The following is a 12,168-nucleotide window of genomic DNA, read 5'->3' on the forward strand; positions in this document are numbered from 1 at the left end:
GTTGCATGGCAGTCATCAATGCACATGGCGGACACACGAGATACTGACTTGTGATGCCAATTTCTCAGAGACTAGTGTTGTGTTTTGACACTTTAATTTCAACCCCTATGATCAGTTTTGCCAAGTTTCATCTTTTTAATATGCCTCATAGTATGTTTACAGTGTTTGGACAAATAAGGTTTCTCATATATCTATCCATGGTGACGTTTCTTTTGCGGTTCAGTATATTATACACTAGATAATCGAGAATGATCAAGGACACATCGAAATACCAGAATTTGAAGACAAGCGACCTGCCATTTGAATAAATATTCTCGTACACTGAAACCGAGAATGTTTCCTCTTCCCTACCAGAATGATGCCGCGAATTTGGCTGTGCGTTTGTCTTGGAATAGCAGGTCAGTGCATTGCTGGTGGAGATGACGATAAGATTGTGAAGAAACCGTATGGCGTCGCAATGTGCCGTCAACTCTGCCATCAGATGATCGACTGCAACGTTTACCTGTTCTCAAGGTCGATTCTCAGCTGTTGTATACCTCTATCCAGTAATACGGAATGTTCCGACGGTACATATTTTTTTCCCGAAGATAAACAGGTAATCGATGATCATTTTATGTGTTTAGACCTAAATGAGTTTAGATAGAACTCTCCAAATGTGTATTCCGTTTAGAAATTAAACACATTCATAATCATGTTTAATTCAAAACATGTCTTGTCTGTGTTTACATTCTAAACATGTTTTACAGTGTAGTTTTATTTTCTTAGTCTGTTTTGATAAATATATCCCGGATCCGTTCTCTGCAATAGCTCACTTCCAGTCCGAAGCTCAAAATAGCCATCCAATGAAATCACTCTCAAGCGGGACAGAAATTTTGCACTAAGTTAAAAAAGGAACGATGGAGGTGACGACGTCAAATCGAAGCTATTTTAGCGAATGGGTCCAAGATATTTATCAAAATACAATACAATACTGAACCGCAAAAGAAACGTCACCCTAAGTAACATTGCATGAAAAGTTCAATCCTAATTATGAATACACAATGCCATTTAGAAAGAGGTCAAATGTAACAAATGTTTTATTTGGGATAACGCTTTGTTAGTAAAGTACAGATTCTCGCACGGGACGGGGCTCAACCCAAAAAAGTACGAGAAGCTGTACTTTGCTAAGAAAGTGAGATTCCAAATATAACATTTGTTACAAATCCTAATTGTGTTTATTTCGAAATGACATTAATGCATGCGTGTCAGATAACGTTGTTTCACAGGTGCATATGAGTGTTTATCAGAGTAGGTGTGTCTGGGCGAGGCGTGGGAAGAATTTGAGTGGGGGGGTGCGAGGCATATATTTTGTGGTAAAAGTTAAAAGACAAAACTGAAAAGCATTTATTTAGTTTTAAATCAAAGCATAGGCAAATAAACACCAAATACCATTTAGAAAGTGGTCAAATGTAACAAATGTTATATTTGGGATAACACTTTCTTAGTACAGAATCTGGAACTTGTTTGGGTTGAGTCCCATCCTGGATTCGAACCCACACTGCCAGAGTTCATATCTTTCGTCCATGGGAGCCGTACCAATTTACTCTTGTCAGAGGGGTACACTGAGTGTGTGATCAAGACTACCAGTTGTTGGACTTTCTTTTTTTCTGAAGCCTAGGTGGGTTAGATCGGAATTAATACTACGTGTATTCTCAATAAATTAAAGGATTTACTTGAACTATTGAAATCTCAGAAAAGAACCAACTTCAATTCTGTCAAAACATTTGTTTTGTCAAATTTGTACGCAACTATCCCACATGACAAACTTAAGGGAAAACTTAATTCCCTGATCCATGGGGCTTTTTTAACAAAACGTGGTGACCATAGATAAAGAAACAACACTTCCTCAATGAAACAGCTCTGTAAAATATGGGGGTAAGGCATTGAGGCAAGTAGGCATTCCCAAGGGCACCAATTGTGCTCCCCCTTCTTGCTGATCTGTTTCTTTATGCATACGGATCGGAATTTCTGCTCGGATCGGCACAGTTCCAGCAACGTACTTAATATGGTCAAGAAATTTAACTTAAGCTTCATGTATATCGATTATCTGATATTGTTCAATAACAATCCAATAGCCAGTTCCCATCCACTGATTTACCCTCATGATAAATCGAATTAGCATATACCTATCAATGATATGAGGCATTTCGCATGGATATCGCATGGAGACAGTCATATCAGAGGGGGTGTACTAATCAAACCCGTATTACACCGCCTGCAGGGCTGATATTGCTTGTCAATGCATTTTCAATGGGCGATCGATATCAGCCCGGGTGGTAAGAAATTGGAGTTACGTCCCTTAGTGTGTCGTCTGCTCGTCTGTTCGACGAGCTTTCCGGTGACATTGTCTTCCAAGCAAGGTGAAAATGTATTGCATTCACCTTCAAATAGATACAGTTTAAAATTTGATGTTATGGCATTTGATAAAAAAAGGTTAGTTTCCATCCTCGGGCTGATATGGAGGTCTCAGGTTGATATAGGATATGTTATGATAACTATCATATAACGGCCTCCAAATATTAAACATTTGTTATTCGTACAGAAACGTAAAATGCAATGTATTCTGAACCAACTACCATATTAAGTCATGTCTATGTGAAAGCGTCGTATTGGCTGTCCGCCTGTCGTCCGGTCAGTACGCTACTGTATGGTATCCTGGAAGGGACATTGTCACGTTGTCGCATTGTCGCAATGTCACCCTAACACTATATATATTTTTATACAAGCAATACGTGTCAAAAATAAATAAAGCGCGACAACGCGACAAATTTGGTCATCTGTCGCATTGTTACCCTTTGGTAAAAAAAAAAATTCAATGCGACAATGCGACAAATGGCCAAAATGTCGCGTTGTCGCATTGTCGCGCTTTGGTTAAGTTTGACACTTTTTGCTTGTTTTCATAAGGGCGACAATGTCCCTTCTAGGATTCCATACTATTGGAATCCATTATTATTTTCCACCCATTAGGTTGAAGCAAGCATCAACTTAACTTCTCGTGTCAGCTGCCAGCAGAATAAGCAGAGGGTCATCTTCAGCAGGACAAAGGCATGCCAGTGTGTGGAGTGGGGTGTTCAAGGTGGGTGTCTTACTACCCTCAATCCTTCAACCAGAGCACATCATTCAAGTGATGCCGAACAGCCATGAGAGTCATGAATATTTTTCTTAATTTTTTGGGGGGTGATAGTAACTAAAAGTGTTGGTATGGTAACTGTGGTTGGTTTGAAGTTGGTGAGCAAGTAAGAAAACGTACAACTTTATGGATAACAACTTCTGGTTTATTGCATATAGCTTGATAACGGTGGTAGAATCTATTTCGCTATATGCAATAAACAAGAAGTTGACATCCATAAAGTTGTAAATTTGAATTTCCTTACTTTCTGTAGGTATATTGTGTGATAGTAACTGGCAGTGTTGATATATTGTGTGATAGTAACTGGCAGTGTTGATATATTGTGTGATAGTAACTGGCAGTGTTGATATATTGTGTGATAGTAACTGGCAGTGTTGATATATTGTGTGATAGTAACTGGCAGTGTTGATATATTGTGTGATAGTAACTTGAAGTGTTGATATATTGTGTGATAGTAACTTGCAGTGTTGATATATTGTGTGATAGTAACTTGCAGTGTTGATATATTGTGTGATAGTAACTAGCAGTGTTGATATATTGTGTGATAGTAACTAGCAGTGTGGATGTATTGTGTGATAGTAACTAACAGTGTTGATATATTGTGTGAAAGTAACTAACAGTGTTGATATATTATGTGAAAGTAACTAGCAGTGTTGATATATTGCGTGACAGTAACTTACAGTGTTGATATATTGTGTGATAGTAGCTGTGGCAGAGTAATATTTTATACATACACGTTAGGTTTTAATAATATTTTAGCCATAGTTTTATACACATTCTCTGTCAAATTTGAATGAAGTACATAGTTTATTTTTTATATCTTACTTTTGACATAAAATTGTTTTTCAACTTAAACATTAATATCATAGCTTATCTGTTTCATTCAGTCTATCATTTATCCAGCCTTGACTAACCATACCACTGCATGCTTTTCACCCACAGCACTTAGTATCCCACCCCGCGCTTCGACTACTCTATTGTTCTCTGTGGTCACTCACAGCTGACCACAGGTATACCTTTGTTTCTAGTGATCTGGGTCAGTTGCCAGATTACACTTGACGTATATACATCAGTCATTTTGTGTACATTTGGGATGGATCTCGTGTTCATAATTTTATTCACGGATCCAATGGATGTGATAATTTCATGGATTTGAAGGTTAGTCGTTGTATATTTCTTGTGTGATGCTTTATATGTATTTGTGTATTTCTAATTCTTAAAGTTATGCTAATCAGTTTGTGTATTGAATTCACAGTTCAGTGTATTCTGGTTACGACTATTTTATTTGATAAAGTATTATAAACAGTTTCTTTAAGTGATAAATAGCTAATTTATCCTAGGCTATTATCATCTTAACGTGAACATTAACTAAGTAAATCTAAACCCTAAATAAACTTATAGTAATTCTATACCTCATATCACATTAAGGTAATTGTGTTAATTGTGTATAAGAAGGATATGTGTGAAAGTGCATTATTTAAGTAATTTGATCAATCCTTATTTTAAATACCCATTTTACTTTTGTGATGTGTATAATTATAGTGTAAATAGTATCTGCATTAGTTTATACTTTGTCAATGCAGATGTAACTGGCACTATCTCAGAAGCCTTGGTGACACGGCACAGGTTTCATTGTATGATTGTGCAGGTTTCTCACTACGTGAGTAACATAGGTTTTTTTGCTATTTTAAGTTCATATAATTGAATGTCAATTGAATTTAAGGCCAGTATGTATATTGTAACAATGTCAATGTTCTATGTCTTTTGTGCAGTATATCTTATTATTTATACATTGTTGCAGGCCGTATTTATTCACCTTTCTCTTCTGAGAGAATAAACAGCCATCAGCTCACACCCTGTAGCCGTTTGTTGTGTTTACTAACCCGACAATCAGGTGCTACTTCATAGCTAACAGTGTTGATATCGTGTGTGATAGTAACTAACAGTGTTGATATATTGTGTGATAGTAACAAGCGGTGTATATATATCATGTGATAGTAAGCAGTGTTGATATATTGTGTGATAGTAACAAACGGTGTATAGATATCATGTGATAGTAAGCAGTGTTGATATATTGTGTGATAGTAATAAGTGGTGTTGATATATTGTGTGATAGTAAGCAGTGTTGATATATTGGGTGATAGTAATAAGTGGTGTTGATATATCCTGTGATTATAAGCAGTGTTGATATATTGTGTGATAGTAACTTACAGTGTTGATATATTGTGTGATAGTAACAAGTGGTGTATATATATCATGTGATAGTAAGCAGTGTTGATATATTGTGTGATAGAAACAAGCGGTGTTGATATATCATGTGATAGTAAGCAGTGTTGATATATTTGCCATCTTTGCGACCTCATAAGGCGAACAGTTACACCAATGTTCCATTTGTTCAATGTCCCTTTGATGTTTCAGTGCATGACAAGGAACAGCATCTCGGGCTCCCACGGCTGTTGTTGACCCTGTCGAGTATAAACAACATTCGTCAGTTCCACCAACTGCCATTAAACAGTGGCAGCGAGTATGAGTACCCCTTCATTAAGGACCCAAAGAGAGTCAGGGCGATAGCCTATATTCCTTCACTGAAGAGGATTGTAGTGGACATGGAACTGTCCCCACTCCTTGTCTCATTTGCTTTAGATAGTTATGACAAAGTAGTCCTGAAGAGGGGTCTTCATACCAATACCATATGCGTGGATGATGGGGAAAAACTTGTGTTTGTCCATGTACTCCGAAGTCCCTTCAGGGGTATATGGCGCGTGTCGGCAGATGGACGTGATGTTAAAAATATTCAAAATTTCAGAGGGGAAAGCGTCACAACCTTCTCAATTGACTGCCGTAATAGCAGATTTTATATTTTTAAATTTTCAGGCATATATTCATCGCAATACGATGGAAGTGACATGACTCCCTTCCTGATGAACGTCTTCTCCCGCATCGCCCTGATTGATCACGTTAACCAGGAGCTTTATTACTATCGTATCAAGGATGGAGTGGTTCTCAAAATATCTGTTTCGGATAAAACAGCGACTAGTATGATATCAGTTCCTTATACAGTTTCAGCTCTTGCTCAGTACGGGAGTGACATGTATATCAGTTTCTTTAACACCGAAAAGATTGGTGTTCTTAATTTGGACAGTCGAAAATATAGAGAATTCCAAAGGATGCCCTACAATATGACTGGATATGCAGTAATTTTGTGCATACTATTCTAACAATATTTCGCAGTATTAATGGATGAGTTTATGTGTCGTAATGTCGTGACTTCATAAACATATCGGTAATATTATTCATATTTAAAATACGCCAAATCAACACCCAAAAGCATGCTCAAAGCGTGAGAACTCGATTTACTTTCCCAACTCCCAAACTGCATTTGAGGCACTTTTGTCAAGTCACATCACTATCTCATCCTACCGGGTACCCATTGACTACTGGGTGACCAGAAGCACATTTCGAACAAAGTCACTTGCCTAAGGAGACGCCATGTGTGCTACATGTCCTTCAATGTGGGAGAGGAAGCCCTAGAAAGTATCCTTGAAAGTATCAGGACGCAGAACGCGGTCACCCATCCAACTACTCTCCGCGACCTATGTTGATTTGTGACCTGTGCACGCGATCACGTGCCACCACGTACTTCTCATGAGATAATAAGGCGTCCTGAGTTTAGCCTATGTTGTTGTAATGATTTCGATATGTATAGATAAAGTAATGTGCCAGTGTATTTGCTCGACAACCTTTTCGTCATCTATTAATCGATTTATATCACCAGCCAACTTTATTGACCAAAGTTGGTTGGTTGGTTTGTTGTTTTGCGCCGCACTCAGAAATATTCCAGCTATATGATGGCGATCTGTAAATAATCGAGTCTGGACCAGACAATCCAGTGATTGACATCAAGTGGGATCGATGACAGGCATCAACCAAGTCAGCGTGCCTGACCACCAGATCCGGTTAGTCGCCTTTACGACAAGCAACGGTTGCTGAAGACCTATTCTACCCCGGAACTTCACGGGTCTTATTGACCAAAGGGGCTGGCTGGGTAGAGCCTAGAGGTTCGAATCGCCAGTGTGTGAAGCCAATATTGCTGGAATATTGCTAAAGCGGTGTAAAACCATACTCTCTCACTATTGAAAGTGGCAGGAGAGGTGGTGGGGGAGGGGGGGGGGGTATTGTGGCTGTGTGAATGTGTTCATGTGCCTGTGTGTTTATATTGATGAGGTTGTGTGGGTGTTGAAATATGTGTGTCAAAGGTTACACCTATAGTTAAGATCATCTTCTTTGCAACCAAGGAAAATGAATGTACGTATGTATATGTGGATGTTTTGTTGGTTGTTTCTTGTTTAACGGCGTACTCAGCAATATTGTACCTGTATGTTAGCGCTCTGTAAACAATTGAGTCTGGACCAGACAATCAAGCGAATGACATCAAGATCGATCTACGCAATTGAGTTACGATAACATGCATCAACCAAGTCAGCGAGCCTGATGCGTTAGTTGCATCTGACAAGAAAAATCGCCTTGCATGGGTCGCAAGCATGGGGTGCTGAAGATCTATACCTGTTCCAAAGTCTGCAAAACACAGACTCAGACACCTCGGGGACACTGGTTACCTCTAGCTGGGTTCCACAAGTTTTAAGCATACAAATATCCCTTAGACGTTCATCACGTTGCAGACGACGCTTTCCCAATCTGATCACAAATACCGCATTAAACTAAAAATGGATAACTTACGCGTTACCGTTGATAATAAAAATAAAAAATACGTATGATTTCACTGATGTGTCAAAATCTAGGATGTCCCCCTACCCATACGCATGGAGGAATTGCATTGTCAACGTGCAATATTTCGAGTGTGTTGAGTCGTTATGTTTTGGTCTCGAAACCGATCTGTCCCTGGGAGTCAATTTTCAAAGCATTCGTCACCGCTCGCCCCTTTCCGTAACCTGCAAGAAGACTCGTCCCCCCTATCGATGAATGTTATGTGCGAAAATACGACAAACCAAGCAGAATGCGCGTATGATTTCAAGTTTTTCGTCCAAGAATCCATCAGAAATATTTTTATATTTTACATATGTCTTGCATCTAAAAATATACCCAAGACACAGTTAAATGTGTTCAATCATACTGTATAATCCCACATGTCCCGATATGCTTTAAATTGCATCTGAATTATATATAATATATGGGGAAATATATGTGAACCATTACGCAACGAGTTGAAAATTGTTTTGGGTATGCCCGTTTGCGCTAAGACGGAACCCGGTCACAAAAATGGCCACGAGTCGCTATTCGGCTTGTCCCGGAATAACACGAGTTGGTCAAGAATGTTTTACAACCTGATCTGTCTGATGAAGTCATTCTTAACATCTATATTTCACGATCCTCTTTCTCTTGAGAGTATACGCTGTTGCAGTTGGTTCTTACCACAAGAATAAGATACATGGGTCTCATGTGTCGAGAAATGTGGCGACAATTATCTGCACGACAGCCCCATTGCTTGGCCAGACAGAGGTTAAGTTATTTAGCTGGATGGGGTCAACCTTGACTAATGGGACCCCCTGTAGATCGTCAGAGATATGGTCGCAATGCGCGTCAACCGTATATCCAACCGTGGATATATGAACACTTTGTTGTGGACGTATCACATGATGACGCCCTGGGGAATCTCATCTGAAATCTGAAGTAAGATTGCCCTCCCTTCTCTTCACAATGGCTAGAGCTCCTCCTTCAGATGCATGGAACATAACTGGAGATTCACCGACATACACGAAACTAACATATACTAACTGAAACCGGCATACACGACACTAACATACACTACACTAACATACACTAATTTACACCGACACACACGACACTAACATATACTAATTTACATCGACATACAAGACACTAACATACACTAATTTACACCGACATACACGACACTAACATATACTAATTTACACCGACATACAAGACACTAACATACACTAATTTACACCGACATACACGACACTAACATATACTAATTTACACCGACATACCAGACACTAACATACACTAAATTACACCGACATACACGACACGAGCATACACTACACTACACCTACGTACACGACACTAACATACACTAATTTACACCGACATACACGTCACTAACATACACTAATTTACGACGACATACAAGACACTAACATACACTAATTTACGACGACATACACGACACTAACATACACTACAGTGAACCGACATACACGACACTAACATACAGTAATGTGCACTGACATACACGACACTAACATACACTAATTTACACGGACATACAAGACACTAACATACACTAATTTACACCGACATACACGACACTAACATACACTAATGTGCACCGACATACACGACACTAAACATACACTAATTGACACTGACATACAAGACACTAACATACAATAATTTACACCGACATACAAGACACTAACATACACTAATTTACACCGACATACAAGACACTAATATACAATAATTTACACCGATATACAAGACACTAACATACACTAATTTACACCGACATACACGACACTAACATACACAACAGCGCACCGACATACACGACACTAACATACACTACAGTGCACCGACATACATGACACTAACATACACTAAACTGACAAACAATCGTCGACATATTCGTTTTTGAGGCAACGGCCTTGGCCGACTAGCCGTACTTCTGTCGATGGTCTGGCGCAGTAGTGGATTTAAGTTGTTGATATATTCATTTAGATAAACCGGGATTTTAAAAAATGGAATTCATCACCTTATGTCAGATGGTTTACATGGTTGAATTTTCCTTTCGGTTAAGGGTATTTTTCTCCATCTCACAATTTCAATAGGTACATTATTGTTACAAGTTCTAAACTTAAGTAAGACTCGCCAAACGTTTTCCTGCAGTACGTTTAAATAATATTCAAAATTTAGGCAAACATTTTTTATGATACTAAACACTGTGCATTTGAAAACTTATCTCTTGCTCTTGTGCAACACTGTAGATTAATGTCATTTAATTCTTCATGGACTAAATGTTGGATTTGTGAAACTTTGTGAAAACCAGATGTAGCTGAGTCCAAGTTCGTATTTTCGTTTGATATATGCAATCCATTTATGTTCAAATTTTCCAAATAGGTCGTCATTAAATAATAACCTGTATACATCATACCACATCACAAACTTCAGTGAAAACAAACATTTTTACAATTTAACTAAGCCGTTAAAAACTTCAAAGAGATTGCAAGTGTCTGGGTCATACCATTATAAGTAAAGGGGGGGTGGCAGTTAAAAAATATACCACTGTATACAACTGTCTGACAAATGGGAGGACCCCTCTGTATGAATTAGAAGCTGTCTATCAAAAGATTTTGTTGTTTAACGCCGCACTCAGCAATATTCTAGCTATTTGACGGAGGTCTGTAAATAAACGAGTCTGAACCAGACAATCCAGTGATTAACATCATGAGCATCGATCCACGCAGTTGGGATCGATGACATGCATCAACCAAGTCAGCGAGCCTGACCACCCGATCTCGTTAGTCGCCTTTTACAGCAGGCATGGGTTGCTGAAGACCTATTCTACCCGGGATCTTTACGGGTTGCCTATCAAAAGAAACCGAAGTTAATCAAAACAGTATTGGTAAATTGGCAGATCATGGAATAAAAACTTACATTTCTTGCAGGTCGGTTGTGCCCAATGTAGCATTAAGGGAGTGTCATTATAAAACGTTTGGAGAAAAGGTATAAATGCAATTATGATAGCAACTCACAACTTTGACATCTGAGTGAGCATCGTGACACAAATGACAGACTGGGAGGAGATCGCAAGATAGATACACTATATAGTTGAAGATTGTTGACGTCATTCGAATATTGTGGTTTTCTAAGATGGTAGTCTTGTTCAGTGCATTTGTCTATAGGGGAGCTCAAAAGAAATAATGGGGTAAAAATGAAATTATCACATGTGTGTCATACTTATTTTACGCAACTCGTGTAAGAATTCGTGTATTACTCTGCACTGGAAATACAACAATTCTGACCCCCGTGTCGTAAAATCAATGACACATACGCTCGTGTAATAATCTCTATGAATAATACGTTATAACGTTTATAAAATAAATAAAATTCGAATGTAGGAGACATAGAACTTGATGAGTACCTTTATATCCAGTATAATTAACTACAGTAACTACGGTTATAACGAACACGCTTATAACGAACTGACGGATATAACGAACTTACTTTATGGTCCCGACTACTAGCTGTAGTCATGCTGTATATGTACTTATAACGAACTACGGTTATAACGAACTAAAATTAGTAGACTTAAGTCCATTTGAGTTCGTTATAACCGTAGTTTACTGTATAATATAAAACAAGGAGCAAAGGAAATTATACGTCTCCGTTGATTTTATCATATGTTTATTTTCTAATAGAAAATATTTTAAGCTATATTATATCAAAAAAGTTGAACTGTACTGGCGCAGTCACCACTCAAAAATGGCTTCTACATGGTTCTAATTTTTTTAAATATATTTTATTTCAAACTTTTACAAATTAAAAATATTATTCTCATAATGCACAACTGCTGATTTATCTTAGACACCTTACCTTTGAATATAATTTATTTTGCTGTTGCTCTTTTTCGGCACAAATCTAGAACATGTCAGCGAGTTTTAGCACCTGATCCCGCTCGTTACCTCTTAGGACAAGCATCGTCGCCTCTTGTGACTAGCGTCGTCACCAATTACGGCAAGCACGGGTTGCTAAAGAAAAATTCTACCCCGGGGCCTTCACGGGGCAGAAAACCATCTAACAAATAACTTGTGTAAACTCAGATTATTCCATACGATTACTAATTTACATATAATATAAAAGTTGGGTATATCCATGTGTCAGGTACTTCAATGAATACGTCCTCGCTGGGACGCCTCGTGCTGTGTACACTGAATGCAATACAGATCAATGTG

General features: G+C 38.3%; 1 protein-coding gene across 1 annotated transcript; it reads left to right on the forward strand.

Moving 5' to 3' along the window:
• The first annotated feature begins 355 nt into the window (after positions 1-355).
• LOC139449419 (uncharacterized) lies at positions 356-6,645 on the forward strand. Its single transcript, XM_071230803.1, has 3 exons — positions 356-595; positions 3,007-3,115; positions 5,588-6,645. Exons 1-3 carry the CDS (start codon positions 356-358, stop codon positions 6,385-6,387), a joined length of 1,149 nt encoding a protein of 382 aa, XP_071086904.1. The 3' UTR covers positions 6,388-6,645.
• The last annotated feature ends 5,523 nt before the right edge of the window (positions 6,646-12,168 follow it).

This window comes from Haliotis cracherodii, unplaced genomic scaffold (assembly GCF_022045235.1).
Source record: "Haliotis cracherodii isolate W230 unplaced genomic scaffold, xgHalCrac1.p SCAF_8, whole genome shotgun sequence".
Lineage (NCBI taxonomy): Eukaryota > Metazoa > Mollusca > Gastropoda > Lepetellida > Haliotidae > Haliotis > Haliotis cracherodii.

Bases quoted from the DNA above. Each gene is read 5' to 3' on its own strand.
- LOC139449419 (XM_071230803.1), top strand. From the start codon at position 356: ATGATGCCGCGAATTTGGCTGTGCGTTTGTCTTGGAATAGCAGGTCAG. The intron at 596-3,006 runs GTAATCGATGAT...TCCACCCATTAG, and splicing joins TTTTTCCCGAAGATAAACAG to GTTGAAGCAAGCATCAACTT. The intron at 3,116-5,587 runs GTGGGTGTCTTA...TTGATGTTTCAG, and splicing joins TGTGGAGTGGGGTGTTCAAG to TGCATGACAAGGAACAGCAT.